Raw genomic sequence first — 20,460 nt, 5'->3', positions numbered from 1 at the left:
CTTGGCTATTGCATGAGACTTTAGTCTGCCTCACTAATCGGTTCTATTCTCCCAGCCCCACCACTGCCTCTGGAGCAGTGACACATAGTGACAGAATTTTACCTTTATTTGCAAACCTAGTACCCAGTTAGTCTAACCATGACCTAAATTGCCAGTAACAAACCAGTGGTATTTCCCCTGGATTCATCCAGAGAACAAAAGATCCACTTCTTGTTTTGCTAGAAATTTGTTTCTTCACTCATAAAATGGAAGAGTACAGTCTTGGGAAGATTACTGAGAGTGAGACAACTTGTCTGTGATGGTCCACACTGTAGTAGTGTACAACATGGTCAACACTGTAGCCTGATAGAGACTAAAAAGTGACAGTGTGACCTTTAGAGCTGGTTGCTCACTGGCTGGAGAGATGGCTTGGTGGCTGAGAGCAAGCCCTACTGTTCCAGAGAACCCGAGTTCACATTCCAGCACCCACACCAGGTAGCACACCATCACCTGTAGCAATATTATCATATCAGGTTATCTAACGCCCTCTTCTGGCCTCTGTAGACACTGCACTCATTTGCAAATCCACACAGACAATATGATTTAAAATAAAAATTTAAAAAATAGCTATCCATTGGGTGGTGGTGGTGCATGCCTTTAATCCTGGCACCTTGGAGGCAGAGGCAGGCAGATCTCTTAGTTAAAAGCTAGACTGGTCTACAAGATAGAGTTACAGGTCAGCCAGGGCTATACAGAGAAACCCTGTCTCAACCCTCCCCCCAAAGTTATCTATTTGTGGTTACAGGCCACACCAAAGAACTGGGCAGTGGGATATGAAGGTATGGCATAGACTCATTAGGAATGGAACACAGAAGGACTGTAATAAAATGGTAATTATTGAATGTAGGGCCTAAATGAACATTTTCCTAAGATCAAGACAAGAAGACAAGCTCACAGTAGATGTTAAAGCTACAGCAAAGGAAGGACCCCAGAGAAATCAGGTAATATTGTCAGCCCTGAGCATACTCCTAAAACTCTACTTCCCTCAACCTAAATGGAGAATTCAAGAGCAGGAACTACATCTTGCTTTCTCCGCCTTACTGAGCATGGAATATTCGCTGAATCAATAAATCTACTCCAAAACAGCAGAACATTTCCCACTTCCTTGACCTTCCTTGGAGGATATGTGAGACTCTTTTTTTTTTTTTGCTAATTTATTCTTTTAAAAATCATCTTTTCTCATTTTACATACCTATCCCTGTTCCTGCACCCTTCTCTCCTCCCACTTCCCCACCTTCCTGCCATCCCACCCCCGCAATCCACCACTTAGAGAGGGTAAGGCTTCCCATGGGGAGTCAACAAAGTCTGACACATCACTTTGAGTCAGGATCAAGGTCCTCCCATCTATATTTAGGCTGAGCAGGGTATCCCTCCAAAAAGAATAGACTCCAAAAAGCCAGTTCCAGCACTAGGGCTAAATCCTTTTCCCATTGCCAGTGGCCCCACAGACTGCCCAAGGCACACAACTGTCATCCACATTCAGAGTCCTATGTGGTTCCCCCGCTATCCAGCTTCCGCCTAGGCCCAGAACTAGGGCTATGAGTTAGCCCTCCCTAACAACCACTGAATCTATGAACTGTTGGGTCATGTGAAGGGGAAGAACCTACAGATCCAAAACAGCAGGCTCTCCATGATACAGTGCAACAGGATGTCAGGGAGAAGCCCCAGCAGAGCCCATAATCAGTGGTGTAGCAGAAACCAGAAGCCTTGAGCCAGACCAGTGACTCAAGCAATGAACACTGCTTGAGTAAAGATGAATGGACTAAAGGGTAAACTGTGTGACTCAGTGGGCTACACTACAGCTTCCACAAGATTCTTCTTTTTGTTTTGTTTTGTTTTTCTTTTAAATTTGGTTTTGATTTGAGGGGGAGTTTGCAAGAGCATAGGGTAGATGCAAGGAGACCGGAAGACAAGGAGGAGCAGAATGCATGACGTGAAATCCACAAAGAATCAACCATAGTTAAAAAAGAATAACTGTGAACAAATGTCATAATCCAGAAACCACAAAACAGTATCTCATTTCTAGTAACTAGCTAGATGTGGTGGTTTGAGAGAATGGCCCCCATAGGCTCATATATTTGAATAGTTGGTGCAATAAGTAGGACTGTTTGGGAAGGACTCAGAAGTGTGGCCTTGGTGTCACTGAGGTTGGGCTTGATGAAAAGCTTCCCACCATGCCTGGTGTGCTCTTTGCTATTTGTGAATCCAGATGTGAGTTCTTAGCAGCTTCTCAAACACCAGGCCTGCCTGCCCAACTAGCCATGCTGGTGACAGATTCCTATTCTCCTTGGATTGTCAGCCCCAATTAAACCCTGTCTTCTAATAACAATAGCAAGATACCTAAGACACTAGGCATAGTGGTGTACCCCTCTAACACTAGTATTGGGGAGATGGAGGCAAAGGATCAGGAGTTCAAAGCTATCCTTAGATACATTAGACTCATACCCCACACTCAAAGTAAACCAAACCCAGAAACAATTACTTTGGTAACTGCACATCATCTTTTGAATTTTGCTTATGTTCTTTTTCTTAGCAGCACAAACCTGAAGTTCAATTTTCCTTCTTAATTAAAAACATATGCTCTAGTCAGTCACTCCTTTAATCCCAGCACTCGAGGCAAAGGTGGCAGATCTCAGAGTTTGAGGCTAGCCTGGTCTACAAAGTGAGTTCCAGGATAGCTAGAACTGTTACACAGGGAAATCCTGTCTTAAAAAACAAAAACTCAAACATATGCTCTAAAATTGATCAGGAAGTTAAAAATTTAACAGCCACATGGAGAATATTTTAAAAGTCTTGCAAAGCAGGACTTTACGATCATTGCATAAAATGAAAAGCAAATAAAAACTTCCATTTTGTTCTGCATTTTTTTTGTTTTTGTTTTTTGAGACAGGGTTTCTCTGTGGTTTTGGAGTGTGGTTCCCAGCACTTGGGAGGCAGAGTCAGGTGGATCTCTGTGAGTTCGAGACCAGCCTGGTCTACAAGAGCTAGTTCCAGGACAGGCTCCAAAACCACAGAGAAACCCTGTCTCGAAAAAAAAAAAAAAAAAAAGAGAATGAAAGAGAATGACCTGGAAAGTAAGTTAGAAAACTGTGAGCAGAATTAGATGAATCAAGGCTCAGTGACCATCAGCTGGAGCAGAATCTGGACCACCACGACTTCTCCCTCACCAATCGGAAGACCCTGGCTAATGTCTGAGCAGCAGGGGCTCAATAGCACGTCTTGGCGGTGCTGGCTCTGTAGACCGAGGCGGGAGGATCGCCCTCAAAGAGGTGAACGGGCTGTAGCGCAAACGAGCAACCAGGATGCCTCCACACTTGCCTACCGCACTGGGCAGACCCGCTGAAAGAGGGGGAGGAAAAAGCAGTGTCTTACTGGAACGCCTTGGCGAGAGCTCGTACAAGTCAAGACCACCAGGTGCAGCTGGCTCACACTTCACAAGCCTCGGATTCCAACAGTGACAGAAACTCTGTTTGCAGAGGTGGAGGACTGAAGGTGGCAATGGAACACAAGCTCAACCTCATGAAAGTCAGGATCAGTCACTGGAGAGGCAAAATGCACCCAGCAGAGCGTAGATGGCAGAACACGTCACAGACCTCCACACTGCTCAGGGTGAGAGGGTCTCAAACTGAATCTCAACAGCAGGAGCAGCGGTCTGCTGTGCTGGAACGGAGGGACGGTGAAATAAAACACCTTTTCATGTAAAATCAATAATCTGGAGAAAATGAAGGACCTACTGTCCAAAGAGAGGGTGAAAGCATACTGAGAGCCTGCAGACTGGATATTTAATGGGAACTTGGCAGATGGAAGACGCCCACAGCTTTCACAATGTCAAATATGAATCAGAGCTAAGCCAGATGAATTAAAGCTGAAGTATGACCCTCAAGGGGAAAGAAGTGTGGCTGCTGCCACTGGGGACATTCCTATGTTCCCATTTCAGAGAGAGGAAGGGTCTTGACTTAGTAAGAGACGACACTTTGTCGTGGGAACAGCCAGCCTCTCTCCTCATGAGAGCCGCCTTTGGGTATGCTGCCAAAGAAGGAGAGCGTGTGAAGCTTGGGGATGATCCAGCCAACACTGAGGCCTTAGGTGAACCACGTGGGATACCCCAGTGCCCCCAGCTTAACTGCTGAATCAGGCTTCCAACAGAGGTGAAGGAAAGAAAAGAAACTACAAGTAAACTGGAAAAAGGAGCTTGTCTTGTAAAATAGTAAATATGGCTTGAAAATACATACTATTATAAGATGTTTTATTAATCTAAAGGGCCTATATTTATACATATAAAATTGAGATTTTCATGACTGAAACATACTAAAATAATTTTGAAAATAAAAGAACAACATTCATTTTTGTCTTTAAAAGATTTTCATTCATTCAAAAATATTTTGAAGCCCAAATATCCATTTTAAGACACATGAAGGAATTTCTGAATGTTTGAACTAAGAACTGTCTTTACTGAAGCGAAGTAAGAACTCGATCAGGGTCCTCGTGGGCCGCCCACTCATGCCCTTCCGCAGGTACGGAACCTCGTCCTTGTTGGTCATTACACCGGCTATGTCCAAATGCGCCCACTTTGAATGAGTCACAAACTCCCGCAGGAACGCCGCGGCTGTGCATGCACCTGCAGATCTGAAGAGAGAGGCAAAAAGGATTACTTTACCTCACATCAAAGTGCATGGAGCATTTCATCAGGCTACTTTTGGAGCCAGTGGGATGGCTGGGATAGGGAGCATGATGCACAAGCCTCACAGCCTGAGCCCCACTCCGGAGCTGGCATACATGTGGACCAAGGGGGTTGTCCTTTAACCTCCAGATACATGCTACAGGGCCATGGCACACACATCACCCCACACCCAATATATGTCTTTTAAAAACAACAGTACATTTTTGCTGGCTAGGTTCTACTACTAAAGAGGAAAAGTTAATCCAGGAAATCCAGAGACACAGAAAAACCCTGTCTGGAAAAACCAAAATAAAATAAAATAATACAATATAAATAAATAAGAGGAAAACTTAAGCTCATGTAACCTATTAAGAAATTAACCGAGAAATCATTTCCAGAATATTTATTTTTAGATATGGCTTTCTAGGATAAATGCCAAATTCTAAATTACTTTACTGTGTAATGAATTCCTATAGTTCCCATCACCTTGTCTTATCACTTGCTTAAAGTAACTTTTAAATTTCAAAAATTTCTAACATTAAGAGAACTGCTAGAGAAGTATTTTCAAAATGTAACACCTCAGAAAGCTTAGAAGCACTCTACCAAAAGGAAACTGGTTAGTGTTAGAATCTTCTGTGAAAAGGATGAGACTAAGGAGTAGTTTGGAAACCCAGGATGACTGGAAAGAGAGATCATTCGACATACCTGTATTTTCCAATGTTATTGACATCAGCAAGCTGGCAATCTATGACCTGTCTTGTATAATGCTCAAAGAGAGGCATCCTCCAGACTCGGTCCCCAGTCTCTATGCTGGCCTGAAGAAGACAACGTGACAGTGTAAGGGCAGACACTCTAGCTGGATGTATGGAGGAGAGACCTGTTCTGGCCTGTTACCGCAAAGCAGGGCTGTGAGAGTGATATCTAAGAGTGCTTTAGGTCACCAAAAGATTCATCTCAGAATTAGGAAATAGGGACATTGTAAAATAATCCATGCATCGGTAGGACATTTAGTAAAGTCTCAGCTTGAAGCAGTAGGCTTTGTGGGTTTAATTAGGGCAGAATACTCTGAAGAGCCCGGTCACCTTGGTCTGCTGGAGATATGCATGTTAGGCGTCCATTACTGAAAACCAGAGACAAGATGAGATCACTACGCCTTGCCTAGTCTCTTATCCATTTGCTTATACTAACTGAGCTCTAGGTCACCACTGAGCCACAGTACTAACACCGCCGCCATCAAAAGGACCATGTTAGGCAGAGCCAGGCAAGCAGACTTTACTCATTTTCAGAAGTCAAAAATAATGTCTCAGAAAAAGGAAAAAAAAAAAAAACAGGAATTGAACCTGTTATTTTATTTTATGACCTAAGTATACATCACATGGATCAGCTACCTCTGGGAAGACAGACTATGGGCTGCTGATTGTTGCCTTAAGTATGCCCGTGAATATATCATTTTAGCAGGAAAATAAATGACCTGAAAAATTCAAATGCTGTGTGTGCCATGATGACAGAGGGACACTGGGTAGTGCGAGAGGCCAGGAGAGGTTCCTGGTTCAGCGTTAGGCCAACAGCTTGGCTCGTGCAGAGGCTGAGCGTGAACTTCATAAATAGACAAAGAAGGGGGAAGTATCGTCAAGTGACAAATAGATCCAGGAGCTCAAACAAACCTCATACATGTATTCATGGATTATGTGTCTACTCCCCCTGGTAAGCTGCCATTACCAGCCTGTGAAAGGATACATGAGCTGCCTGGAGCAGCAGAACAGCCTCATGGAGCACTGGGGACATGGGTATTAGCAGCCACACAACAGACAAGTTTTACCATGAGGACTCTGGGCATGCATCAGGATAGGAACTAAACAGTGTCCAAAGAGAATAAAGCAAACAACTAGCAAAAAAGGCAAAGCAGGACAGACACACAAACGAGCCAGAAGAAAAGACTGTCACAGAAACCAAGGACCACAGTCCCCAAGAGATCACTGCCACCTGTGACTAGAAAGGGGCTAGGCTAGGTCAACACTGGTATTGGCAGTGAGTGGCAGGAAATGTAAGGATGGAGGATGATGGGAAGGGCATAGAGCGCAGCAGTGAAGGGACCCCTCATCCCTGACTCACTCAGCAGGGGGGTCATGTTTACAATGCTGAACCCACACACACCCATTGGAAGACCACTCTTTCACAAAGTTGGCCTCACACTTTGCACTTCAGGGATTATCAGTCACGGCCATGTAATTTGTCAGTAATTTTAACATCATTCTGAGGCTAGGGGAGGACAGAGAAGTGATGTCATACCCATAATTTAAGAATATCTTGAGAAAACCCAAAGCCACTGAATCAAGTTTACTGCTATGACCTATTTCCAATTCAAAGGCAACCCAACAGGAAGTTAATCACTTTAGCACACAGCTTGAACAAGCTTATTATTCAAATTCCACAAAAATTATTATCTTTATAACTTATGGGTATATAGGCTTACCTCAAAGAGTTTGTTCCATAGCCAGGACGAATTGGTAAAGACTCCGGTGGCCCCTGATCCCAGGGCTATGTCCATGGCACCTGTAAGAAACAGTCCCTTGGGTCAGGACCCATCTCTCGAGGCCAAGAGGTTCCTGTGACTTAGACCACAACTGTGGTCTCTAAGTCTACCAATGGCTCCTTCATACAAAATCTAAATAGGCTTGAGAAACTATCATTTCTATAGATAGAAGGGACATACCTCACAAACTAGAATTCCCCTTTATTGTGGAAAATTCAGAAAGGAAATGATAGCAATTATCATGAACAGTCCCATCCCAGGGTAAATGTCACTTATTGCTGATAGTACTTTCTAGAGTTCTAAACAGCTAAGAATATGGCCTTACTATATACCCTATATCCTCAGCTACCTGCACAGTCCTTGCACACAGCAGGAGCTAAATGCATGCTGACGGTCATTCATTTGGCATCAACTGTATATAGCAGATAGTAATTATTTGATGCCTATGAGGCATCTATGTGGGACACCGTGTGCCACATTTTAGTCAATCATTTTTGTAAAATACTTTTTAATTTTATTTTTTTAATTTATTTATTATGTATACAGTATTCTGTTTGCATACCAGAAGAGGGAAGCTGATCAAATTACAGATGGCTGTGAGTCACCATATGTTTGCTGGGAACTGAACTCGGGATTTCTGTAAGAGCTTAACCTCTGAGCCACCTCTCCAGTCCCTTAGTCAATCATTTTAATGCCTTGTTTTTAAACTTGGTCATTTTTGATAATGTTCATTTGTCCTCATTATTTTAGGTACTGAATAGGGAGAACAAAAGCTATACAAACATTATAATGCCTACTTAAAAACATTTATGAAACTGCCATAATGAAAGTGTATCTCTGTATGCCAGATTTAAAAATTAATTACAAAGGGCAGAATTCAAAAAAATTAGAAACAAAAAGGAACTCTTAGTAAACCACTGTGTATATATGAGAGGAACAGGAAATGACTTTTGCTCCAGTAAAGGCTTCCGAGACTCAGGAAGATGAAAACAAAAGGTCCAAATGCCCTGAATTTTAATCTTGAAGAACAGACAGATTCCTAGCGAGAGATTTTGGAGGACATTTTGAGTTTTGGAACCGTGCAACAAGCCACCATCCACCTCTTCACTGTCTACAGAGCCTCTACATCAGGCTGCTTTGGGGAATGCCTGCCAGAGGAGCCTGGAGCTCCTTCCAGCCCTAAGAACTGCCCTCACATGTTGACGCTGGGGGCCAGGAGCTCCCTGGAGGCTGCGGTCAGTAAGTAGTGTTACGCTCATGCTGGTCCAAAGTCAGGGCTTTCTTTGCACACCAGTCACGCTACTGTGTTCCCATTAAACAAAGACCTTGCCACCCCATAATATTTTTATTTCTTTACAATATGAAATCAAAGTTTGGAAAACTGACTGGATATCAGATATATTGATTAGTATATTAAAAATGCCACTGATTTTTAAATGTATTAATCTTTTCAGATTTGTAGTAGATGGCAGTCATAACAACAACAACAAAAGCCCACCCCTCTCACTCTCTTTTAAATCTGGCTTAGTTGATCTGACCCAATTGTTAAGTTACCACTGGAGAATCAGAAAGAAGGCTTAGTGCTTGATCCCAAGCCTGACAACCTAACTGATTCCAACACCCACATGGTGGAGGGAGACCAAATCACAAGGTGTCCTCTGACCTCCACACACGCTGTGGCATATGTGCACAAGACAAAATAATCCCTTTTTTTTTAGTAGCTCTGGAATGCTTTAAGGCAACAGAACGAATACTGAGAACGGTTGTAACACAGAGGCAGTTTCTTTGGTGAAGGAACGCCCGGAGTACAGTGTGTGTACTGCACCCAAGATTTCCTGCACACTGACAGGGAAGATGGAGACTGACCTGTCAAGGTGGCAGCATTGATGATGACCTTGGGATTGAAGGTTTGTGCGTAACAGAGTGCGTCTGCCAAGATGAGCCTCCCCTCAGCATCTGTGTTATCCACCTGCAGAGAAGGTCAAGAAGAGAAAGTGTCAGACAACCCGAGGACTGGATATGAAACCCAGACACGATAGCTCTTGATCTCAAAGTGGGAAGAGGGCAGGGTGGTATCTGTCACGAGATAGTACAGAGTCACTTGTATTTCAGCCACAGCGGGAACATATCTAACCTGACGGCCATGCAGGCAGTCCTGCCCTAGCTGATGACACCACACTGAAAGAGTAGGGGACTGTCTGGCCCATTTTAATGGCAAATGCTGTTAACAAGAGGAAAACTGGGAGTAGATAGCTAAAAGAGTAACAGGCTGAGCATGCGGCACACCTGAGACCCTAGTTTCCCTCTCGAAGCACTAAACAAAACAAAGTCCTTAAGGGAGTTAAAACTGAAACTCTTAAAACTTGGGCAACCTTTTTACCCTATTCCATTCCTTCCACAATGACCCCAGGGTGCTGAGCAGTGTCTGTGTGTTAAAGTTGTGCTTCACAGATGCCAGAGAAAAGAGTCAAAGTGAAGGGCTGTGTTGTCCAATTGAAACATGAGGAAAAAGTTCATCACAGCACAAGTAACTAGAAAACAGCCCATGCTTTACTGGTGTTTCATGCTCTGCAGGCCAGGCCAAATATTCGTGATTTGTATGTAAAGCACTATTAGTGGGAGATACAATATGGTAGGAAAAAAATACTCAAAAATTTCCATCAAAACTAATGGCACTTTGCATGAATGGTTCTTAGCACTAATAGCATCACCCTGGCCCAAAGTGCCCTGGGGTCCTAACCCATGGCACGCTGCAGCTGGGTGGTAACAGACGGCATGCTCTGTTGTCCCCTCACGAACCTGGATGGTCTTCCCGTTCCTGGCTCTGACGACGTCCCCTGGTTTGTTGGCCTTGCCACTAGGCATATTTTCACAAAGAGGAGCCAAACCTATTGATAAAACATAAAAAGGAAGGAACATGAGACACGCTTGACTCAAAAATGCTATCCTATAGGGCAGGAGGCTGTCAGAGAGCCATCAAAAGCATACCAGATACAGGCTTCACTTTCAGAAGTGACTAAACTTGGTATTACCAATGGCACAACTGAGGTCAGCAGGGACATGTGTAGCATGGTCTAACTGATTCTAATCCAGAAGAGATAAATGCAAATTACAGAACACCAGCACTGCCAGTATCATGAAGGGAAGAAAGGAAAAGGAATGGGGCTCTTGGCAGGAAAAGAAAAGGAACATGGCAACCAAACGCCATGTGCTATCTTTGCTAGGGATCAGACTTTAAAACTAAGTAAGGGGCCTGGAAGATGGCTCGGGGTTAAGAGTGTACACTGCTCTTTCAGAGGACCTGAGTTTGATTTCCAGCACCCAGTCTGAGACTCCAGTTTCAGAGGCTCTGATGCAATCTTCTGGCCTCCATGGGCAACTGAATTTACATGTACATGGAACCACACTGACACACATAAACACATAATAGAAAATACCAAATACAAACAAAATGGCCTCTTTTTTGGATTATTGGGAAACTTATTAGGTTACTGTATAGATCCTTTTGAAATGTAACTGTATTATCATTACATAGAATGTTCTTCTGCTTAGGAGACATGTTAAAAATACTCAGAGGTAGAAACATGCTGAAATGTCAGCATCTTGATTTCCAGTAACAGTTCTGGTCAGATGGGTTTAAAGTACCATTTTACCTTCCTCACACACAAGGGATGAAACCCAATTCTCTCTTCCTTTTAACCTTGGTGTTAACAATGCTATAAACTCCCGGCACTGCTTCTGGAGGTTTGCATGTGCAATGCCAGGAGATCCTGCATACTAATTGCTTATTCTGTGTCAGGGAACTAATCGACCACAGTCCTGGGAGGCCGTGAGTAAATGAGCCAGGGATGATAAAGATGATGCCCTCCACTCCAGTCACTTAGTTTGTCTTGCTGGAGTAAAGTACAAACATGACATATGTGTTCTTGATGGCTAACCACCTTTGCCTAAGTAAAACAAATCAATACAAATTACAGCCTGCTGGCTGCAAAACACATTTAGCCCAGTCACCTCAGACAGAAAATATTTATTTCAGCCAAACAGCTTCCGCTTGATGAAAAGCTGCGTAAAAATGCCTTCTGGTCTTTTTAGAAGGAAGGAAATGGTTTGATGCTTCCGTTCCACCATCAGACTAGACTTTGGAAGCACTTCACAAAGCAACAACTCGTGTCCTACTTACCTATGATATTAATGGGCAGATTGAGCTTCGCGGCAGACACAATGGCCGAGCAGATTGTTGCAGCTCCTCCCATGTCTGCCCGCATGAGGTCCATGTTTGCAGAAGGCTTGATGGAGATACCGCCACTATATGGAGGAGGAGATAGCTAAGAGCCCGAATCACTTTCTTAAAACCAGAGACACGGTCAGTGAGATGCCAAGTGTGATGACCTGTGTTCGATCCCCTGACCCACATGGTGGAAGGCGAGAACGGTGTCCTCTGACTTCCATAAGACTGCTGTGGTACTTGGGTCCCCACGTGCGTACATACCATGCATAATAAATAAGTAAAATGTTAAAAAATAAAAAAAAGTTATCCATGTGGTGCTGTATGCCTCCAATCCCAGAATTCTGGAGGCTAAAGCAGGATTTCAACTGAGGCCAGATTGGGTAATGTAGCGAGACTGTCTCAAAAAACAAACCAAAGCAAACTCCTATAGGAACTCAGAGTTCACTACCACACAAAAGCACCACACATAGTCAAATTTCTATAGCCTTTATAAAGACAAAAAAATCCTTCCAGAAACATGGATAAGTGAGGCAGGTCCTTTTATTTCTATTTGGATGAAACTTGACCAGGTGCCACTGGAAACACCACCATATACTACCAATCCACCTAAGATCCATCTCTGCTTCCTATCAGTAATATCTGATACCCACAAAGATTGTCTTTCAGAAGAGGAAACTTTTTGATTTGATTAGCCCATGAAACCCAAAGGTCATAAACTATGAAGGAACACTGACAAGCTCCTCTCAAGCACACAGGACAAGAAGGGAATAGTTCTTCTGACACCTGCTGGTGGTAGACCGCTACTGAATGGGAAGAGGCATAAGGAAGGTATCTATGTGTGACGTGCATGTGTATCTGTGCAATGCATGCCAGCATGTGTGTGGGCATGCCAAGCACTCTGCCGGCTGAGCCATCTCCCCAACCCCAAATGGTATGACTTTAAACAAATAACTTCTGAATTGTGGTTTCCTCACCTGTTGGTCTCAAAAGCTCACAGGGCTAAGAGCAGGGCCATCATCTATAAAATTCCTAATTATCTTTGGCATATAAAAGTACTGCCATTCAAAATCAGCAGCATGATATGTTTACTATAATGTGCAAGACCTGATCAAACCCCACCTTATGAATCACACTGTACATATATAGCATACCCCCACATACGCAGACACTCCCCACGAAGTACCTGTCAAAGGTAATTCCCTTTCCCACAAACACCAGGGGTGCTTCAGTTGCATTGGGACTGCCTGTGTAATGTATTTCCAAGAAGACTGGTGGTTCTTCGGACCCCTTGGCCACACTTAGAAACGAGCCCATTTCTTGTTTCTCTATCCAAGACTTGGGTCTACAGCGCAGAGAGAGGGAAAAGGAGAGATACAATTACATATTCCAAAACAATTTAGAAAAATTTAAACAAAATGCTAAAAAAGAGTACAACACACAAATTATCCAAATTCTGAACAGGACCTGGTACACTCGTAGGGCAGCTGCTTAGTATGCACAGGCCAGGAGCTCCATCCCCAGCATCAGGGAAAAACACTGGACAGGGGTGAAGGTGCCAGTGATCATAGCCTATTGTTTCTTCTGTCTACTCACAGGCACAAGGCTTGACTCCGGACACTTTAATTGTAACTTTGCAGCTGGGGTGTTGACCCCCGTGTTTCTTTCTTTTTTTTTTTTTTTAAATGTTTATTTATTTATTATGCATACAACATTCTGTCTGTGTGTGTGTGCAGGCCAGAAGAGGGCACTAGACCTCACCACAGATGGTTGTGAGCCACCATGTGGTTGCCAGGAACAGAACTCAGGACCTCCGGAAGAGCAGGCAACGCTCTCAACCACTGAGCCATCTCTCCAGCCCCGACTGGACACTTTAATTGTAAAATGAGATCAGGCTCTCCCCTACCAAGGATTACACAACTCAGAGAACGTGTTCGTGGTAACTAATACAGTATTAGGTAACAGAGTGTTTAGTCAACAAATAACAGTCCTCCTCAATCTACTCAGGTATTTCTGGTTTTAATTTGAAAATGAAGTTAGCAAGGCCGTGAGTCTACAAAGGGGAAGTTAAAGATTGTTAAAGCATCTAGTTTTATTTTTCTTTTACTAATAATGGCACACACACAAAATAAACCCACAAAACTAAAACAAAGCTATCCTATATCAACAGGAGTAAAATATCCTGTATCTTTGCAGTCTTTTGATGCTGGCACACCACTGCTCATAGCTCCAAGTGCAATTTGAGATGTCTGTGAATGGAAAACTACTTAGTTCTCAATAAACACAGGCTCAGTGCAAACGAGAACACAGACGCCATATTGCTATTCTTTCTAGGGTAAGGAATAAAAGTTCCGTATTGATTTCTAGCCACAATAACTAGGTCTGTATTTTAGACAGACTAACATTAGCCAGATCCAAGGACTACTCGAGCACTTGCCCACCCCTTAAGTCTGACTATTACACTAAAATTGCCATTGCTATTTCAAAGGGAAACCAGACACATACGTCTCATCAAAAGAAGCACGGCTGTACCCTGTAGGCATTCCCAATCCCAAGCTTAGTACCTGGTGTTTTACTGCTGTCTTTCCCTCCGGAAGAACTGTGTTTCTTTGATACAGACCCACCTACCCTGAGTGGGGTGTGGTACAGCCGCATCACAGCGTGAGTCACAGGCCACCCATGCATTACGCTGGTCTCTATCTGAACTCTTCTTCCCTCTGCTCACCCACAATCCTTGCTGTTTCCAAGACTCTGGTAACATTTAAAGTGACTTTTAGGACTCTGCTGGGCTCCACTTTCACTTCCAGCCCTCATCCTGCTCCTGCAGCACCCGCCGCTACCTGCAAATCTTATGCATTCCCTGACCTGCAGCATCACCACTACTCACTGACACAGCAGAGCACTGGCATCCCCTCCTCCGCCTACCCACAGATACAGACTTAACACATGGGAACTACTCAGGGCATCCTAGCAAGCTCTCAATCTGTGTTTCCTACACATTGTTTTTTTCTTCATTCTGTCTAAATATGGACTTTCCTTAAAACAAAAACAATAACAAAAAAAACTCTAATCACAATTAAGTACTAAAGAATCCCCTTAAATGAAAAAAATGCCTTGAAAAATAATTTTGAAAATGAAGTAAAACAAGTATCTGTTAATTTATTTTAATCAGAAGCTCCAATAGCTCAAACTTGGGTGTTTAACAGATTGCAGAGAATTCTCAAAAGGGAAATGGAAACCAGAAGAATTGTACCTCAAGTCCTATCACCCAGCACTGACAAGCATTGGGAGGCCTGGGAATGTGACCTCACAAGGTAGCCAAGGTCATGGGCAGGTGGGCTCTCACTCTACGCCCAGTCAGCATTCTGCCCTCTTGCATCACGTAGAAAGGATAACACATCAAAACATGTAAGCTCCTTAAATGTTAACCAGGGCTGGAGAGAGGGCTCAGTGGTTAAGAATACTGGCTGACCTTCCAGAAGACCCAAGTTCAATTCCTAGCTCCCATATAGCTCATAACTGCCTGTAACACTAATTCCTGGGGATCTAGCACCCTCTTCTGATCTTCTTGTGTATAATGCATGCACATAGTACACAGACATATATGCAGGCTAAATACCCATACACATGAAATAAAAATTATTTTAAAAAAGCTAATCAGTTACCGTTTGACCTAGGAATTCAACTCTCAAATCTTTACTCAAGAGAAATGAACTGTATAGTAAGCAAAGAATGTCTCAACAGAATGGATAAAAAAAAAATCACATAACACAGTATGAAGTTGTGGAACCATCTTAAAAGAGAGGGGAAAAACCTTAGAGCAACCCTGTAACTCTATCTGACCTTGTGTATAGCTGCTAGTGGTCTCAATTTACTCCTTTGAACACAGTTCAATTTTTGGATCTCACTTGTGTTGGTCAGGGTTTCTGTTGCTGAGATAAAACACCATAGCCATAAGCAACTTGGGGAGGGAAGTTTATTTCAGCTTACACTTCCAGGAACTCAAGCAGGGCTGGCATCTGGAGGCAAGAGCTAATGCAGAAGCCATGGAGGGCTGTTGCTTACTGCCTGCTCCCCATGGCTTGCTCACTCTGCTTTCTTATAGAACCCAGCACCACCAGCTCTGGGATGGCACCACCACAGTAAGCTGGGCCCTCCCACATCAACTGTCAATCAAGAAAACACACCACAGGTTTATCCACAGGTCAATCTGGTTGGGGCATTTTTTCCCAGTTGAGGTTCCCTCTTCCAAAGTGACTCAGACTGATCTAAAACCAAACAGCACACACTGCTCTTTTGGCTGTACATCCCCTGAGTCTATGACACAATCATAAATTACCTGATATGGACCTCTGCTTTACTACTGGCACTTTTGATATTTTTTTCAATAATTTCAGCAAATTTGGTTGGCGTCATCTCATTGGCTGGGGATTCCATCAGCTGGCGGGCCAAGTTCTGTCCAGAAGCAAAGAGGACCCCTTTCTCCCAAGCCTCCTGATCACCGCTGTGGAAGAAAAGAGTTACTCTCAAACAACATCAAGAGCACTGACCTTTCTACTGCTAAGTGAGGCACTTATCTTTAAAAAAAAAATCAAGACTACAAACAAAGAATGATTGCACAAGTCCTAGAGCCATTCTGTGAGCAAGAAACAGGCCCCACTGAAGAAGCGGGTGAGATGTGGCTGCGCAGCAAGCTTCAAGGATCTCCCCCCTGCATAATTAAAAGTGTGTGTGGCGGGGGGGGGGGGGGGGGGGGGGGGGGGGGGGGGGGGGGTGGAGAGTCACAGATACTCGCAGCTGTAAACGCATATGCAAAGGTTTGTAGATTCCTACCCAGGGCCCAGTTCACTGCAAAGAGACATCAGTCCCAAGTCCTAACTGTGAGACCAGCATGCAGCAAACACTCAGATGTGAAGCTGTAGGCTCTGCAGCCTCACTGTGCCTGGATAAAGGCTCTAAATCGCAGCCTACTGGACAGCGAGGATTAGGAATGCAGTAAGGTGATGTTGAATGGCCCTAGTTCTTTGATAGCAGTTAATATGGGCAACATGGAAATGGACAAGTAACATTCATCACATGCTACCCACTTGACATATTTATCTTTCAGTTTTCATACAAACGATGATCAGTCAGGAATGAAGGCACATGCCTTTATTTGTGGCACTGTGAGTTCAAGGCAGCAAGACTGTGAGTTCAAGGCTAGTCTAAGGACATACAGTGAGATCTTCTCCCCAAACACAAAAATCTACACCAGGATTATAACTCTCCTATACAAATGAAGAAATAACTGAGGTTATCCCAAGAAAGTGACAAAGATGGGATTCAAATGCAGGTTGACTGCAGAGCCTTCATTCCCTGCCACTCTCTAACTGACACTATCACTGTTCTATGCCAAGAGCAACCCACTAGCCTCACGGCTCCTGGGACTGAAGATCTCTCATTGTCTATTACTGACAGCAGAGACCTGTCCCTTCAAAACTAGAACAGGGCCAGAATAACTATGATCAGTTATCTTCTGAAAGCATTTCCTACCATGGACCACAAAGGCAAAGATGGAACACTGTCAACCAGATAGGTCCAACATTCAGCATGTTAGGAGATGTGAGTTCAATGGGGAGGACTTGGATTAAATCTCACTAGAATAGTCTATCGAGTCATTCCTCCTTCTGGGGAAGAGCCAACATTGTGAATGCTTCTTAGTTACCAGCAAGTACAGAGCGTTCTCAGGAGCCATGGAGGAATCACACACATGGCAAGAGTCAGGAGCAGAGCTTGGGGACATTACCATAGTGTAAAGAGGGCCGAGACACTAAGTAGGACACACACAAGCCACACAGTGCTGCTGGACACTGGAAGCGGGCACGCTGTCAGATGCCTGGGAGTGCCACCCACACCCCGATTTCCTTCCATCACCTTCCGTAGAGCTTTGCTGATACAGCCACCTTCTTTTTCTGCTTTAGGTCATCAAACTCATAGAGACCAAGCACAGCTCCTTCTGCAGCAGCCTGAGCATCTCCACAGGGATCCACCTCCACGGAAGGCAGCTCCAGGTCTTGAACTTGCCTGCATCCCGCTTCAGAATGACAGCAGAAACAGAAAACCAAGTCAGCGACCGCAGGGGCATGAGGTGGAGTGCCCGGGAACAGAACGGACGATTAATGGTTCTGGCTCTAAATTTTCATCTCCCCTTCCATAAAGTGTGCATGAGTATGTGCTCACAGAGAGGGCAGAGGTCAAAGGCACAGCTCCTCATAAATGGGGAGAGACCCTCAGAGAGAGGAGGATATTACCAGCAGCATTTCTGAGTTTTCTGGTAAAGCTTCCCAACTGCCAGATTAAAGGGACCAAGAAATGATGACACCAAAGTTACACCCAACCATCAATCATTAACAGCATTTATAAGAGTGTGTCAGCAAAAACTCTCAAATAAAAGTTAGAAATGCCTACTTAACTCCGAAAGTAAACTTAACAAGCATCTGTGACAGATCCAGGGCCAAGGATTAGTTACACAAATTACCGCCGCCTCAGAGTGTTTCTCAAGGTGCATTTGGGGCAGTCGTCCTGTGGGACAGGCTCTCCTCGCTGCTAAGCAACAAAGTGACTCAGCTGCCTCAGTCTCAGTTCCCCAACCCACCTGGGACAGGCCTGTGCCTTTCGCTAGCAATGAGTAAGTAGCCCACACTCTGCACCTGTTTTCTCTGATTTGTAAATATAACAATTCCATGTTACCTAAAAGCTGGGCAACACTGTTGCATTACAAAATGGAAAACTATCTACATATCACAATTTCTGACACTGGAATACAGTTTTAAGAAGAAATGGTAGCAAACCACCCAATAGAAACTAGAAATACTAAGTGTCATAAGCTAGCCTCTTCACCTAGGTAAGGTCAACATATTCACATAAACTGAACTCGTTGAGCTATGGCATGCGAGCACGTAAGCAGGGTAACAGTGAAGGCAGTGACAGAAAAGGGAAGGAAGACCGTCTTAAGGAATGGACGCTTGAGGACCTTCAGCCTTTGAAACATAACGAGCAAGCAAACCTGCGACAGCAGCTCTGATGTTTTCTTTGCCTTCGTTCCAGTTCTCCTGCTCGTCGAATCCAGCCGATCTCTTGCCAAGGCCGACTACCACCACACTGGGAAAGTCCTAGTCCACAAACACAGCCAGTTAGCCACTGCGAACTCTTTAAACAGATCCTCATCAGAGGGGAATGCCAGAGGGAGGTGGCTGTCACAGGGTCACTAAGAGCAGCCCTGGGTGCCGATGAGCACAACAGATATGACAGGCAGAGGGAGAGCAATTCTCCAAATAACTCGCACGAGGTGGTGGTCTTCCTTCACACTGAGGAGAACAAGCTAGAGGAGACCAGCCACTCCCTTCATGAGCATAAGCAGCGCCCCCACCTAATATAGGAACGAAGCTGTACGATCAAACACAAGAGCTCTAGCATGACTAGGCAGCCACACGAATGAGCATACATGGGAGGTCCAACACGGATTTTGCCAAATGAACATGACTTTCATTTCGTACCTCATGCAGACCATAGAAGGTTCGGGTTTTGCCTGCCTTCAGAGGAGGTCCCGATCTGAAGCGAGAGGAAATGGTTGTTTCAACATTACAGTCTGTGCTGGTCTCTTGGTCAATGACCTAAGCATCAGCAGGACACACTTGCTAACTTTCTGTTCTGTTCTGTTCCAGCGTCACAGAATGCACACAGGCCAGGCTCCTCAGACGCAGCCCAGCACTTCTACCTCTGAAAGTACTGAGTCGGTTTCCAGGTTACACGGGACAGGAGCATCAATAATAATAATAATAAAAACAACAATAAGGAAGCCGGGTGTGATGGGTCATGCCTGTAATTCCAGAACTTGGGAACTTGGGAGGCTGAGGAAGGACTCCAACATGAGTTGGAGGCCGACCTGGACTACATCGTGAGTTCTGGTTTAGCCTAGACTACCAAATGTGGCCATGTCTTTTTTTTTTTTTTTTAAGCAATGCCATAGATAGGCAAGGGGGTCTGAACACTGGATGGTGACTGTACTCAATAATGGAAACCTTTTTAATAAAAACACCAAGATGAAAACCAGAGTGGTGACCAAAGCAGCTGACTTGACAGCACCATCTCCAGTGTTTCCCACATACTGTTTACTGAGACAGATGAGACACATGGCAATTTCCACACAAAAGAGGGATTCCACAGTAGCCAGAGACTCAGGCTGTAGCCAATGGTGGCCCTGCAGCAAGACCAGAGCACTCTGGTCTCTTAACAGCTCAGCTTCTGGATTCATGGTTTAAGGTATCTGTGAAGGACTACCAAATAAGCAGAGGTACAAGTCCTAAAAGATGACACCTGGTACCCTCTAACACAGTCTATAACCTGAGTAGCAGGTAGTTGGGGCTTCTGTTGCTCTATTCCTGCCAACCGTGGCCAGCAACTCTATAGTTTCCCTACTTCCTCCCAGACCTCACTAATCTAGGAGAGGTCAGATCTCAGACCCTCTGCAGACAGACTGAATTTCTTGCTAATCAGGGAATCCTCTTATCTTTAACATTTGAAAGGCCATCAGTGTCCAGCCAGGCAATCAAAGGGCAGGACCTTAGGCTGTTGTTAACTGGTGGGGCACTTTTAGAGGCTGGTACCAGACAGGAAAGCAGCGGGGATTGTAAAGCCAAGCCCAGGGAGTGGGCTGAGGAAATCTGTTCCTTTCTGGATCCCTGTCAATCCTTCATAAAAAGTTTGTGATCTGGCTAGAAATCACATGACTTCCCAGAACTAGAGACCCACCCACGCCCAGACAACTGCCCAGCTTCTTCCAGAACCCACTTTCATTTTCAGAGATCCAGCTAGCCAGGGCCCCACTAACTTTACGTGACACTCTGAAAAGAATCTCTGTCAATCTTGGGATCTTTAAGAACTGGAACCCCACCCCGTGGCACTACACACACACACACACACACACACACACACACACACACACACTACACACACACACACACA

The 20,460-nt window shown here is 44.4% G+C and overlaps 1 protein-coding gene across 1 annotated transcript in view; it reads right to left on the bottom strand.

Annotated features, from left to right (window-relative positions):
- Positions 1-4,268: 4,268 nt before the first annotated feature.
- The window catches only part of Lap3 (leucine aminopeptidase 3), a 229,968-nt gene continuing 213,776 nt past the window's right edge, over positions 4,269-20,460 (bottom strand). Inside the window, exons 2-12 of the mRNA XM_050149614.1 lie at positions 18,993-19,047; positions 18,503-18,608; positions 17,371-17,530; positions 15,797-15,961; positions 12,644-12,802; positions 11,413-11,537; positions 10,032-10,120; positions 9,099-9,201; positions 7,173-7,252; positions 5,405-5,514; positions 4,269-4,665 (exon numbers count right to left, since the gene is read on the bottom strand). Of these exons, the coding sequence (XP_050005571.1) occupies positions 4,476-4,665; positions 5,405-5,514; positions 7,173-7,252; positions 9,099-9,201; positions 10,032-10,120; positions 11,413-11,537; positions 12,644-12,802; positions 15,797-15,961; positions 17,371-17,530; positions 18,503-18,608; positions 18,993-19,047 (1,342 nt within the window). The 3' untranslated portion in view covers positions 4,269-4,475. The remainder of the gene's footprint in view (positions 4,666-5,404; positions 5,515-7,172; positions 7,253-9,098; positions 9,202-10,031; positions 10,121-11,412; positions 11,538-12,643; positions 12,803-15,796; positions 15,962-17,370; positions 17,531-18,502; positions 18,609-18,992; positions 19,048-20,460) is intronic.

The sequence above is a fragment of the Alexandromys fortis genome, unplaced genomic scaffold (genome assembly GCF_014885135.2).
Source record: "Alexandromys fortis isolate MF-2015 unplaced genomic scaffold, M_Fortis_MF-2015_v1.1 scaffold_0, whole genome shotgun sequence".
Classification (NCBI taxonomy): Eukaryota; Metazoa; Chordata; class Mammalia; order Rodentia; family Cricetidae; genus Alexandromys; species Alexandromys fortis.
Note: the sequence above shows the minus strand (reverse complement) of the source record. Positions and strands in the feature narration are given on the sequence as shown.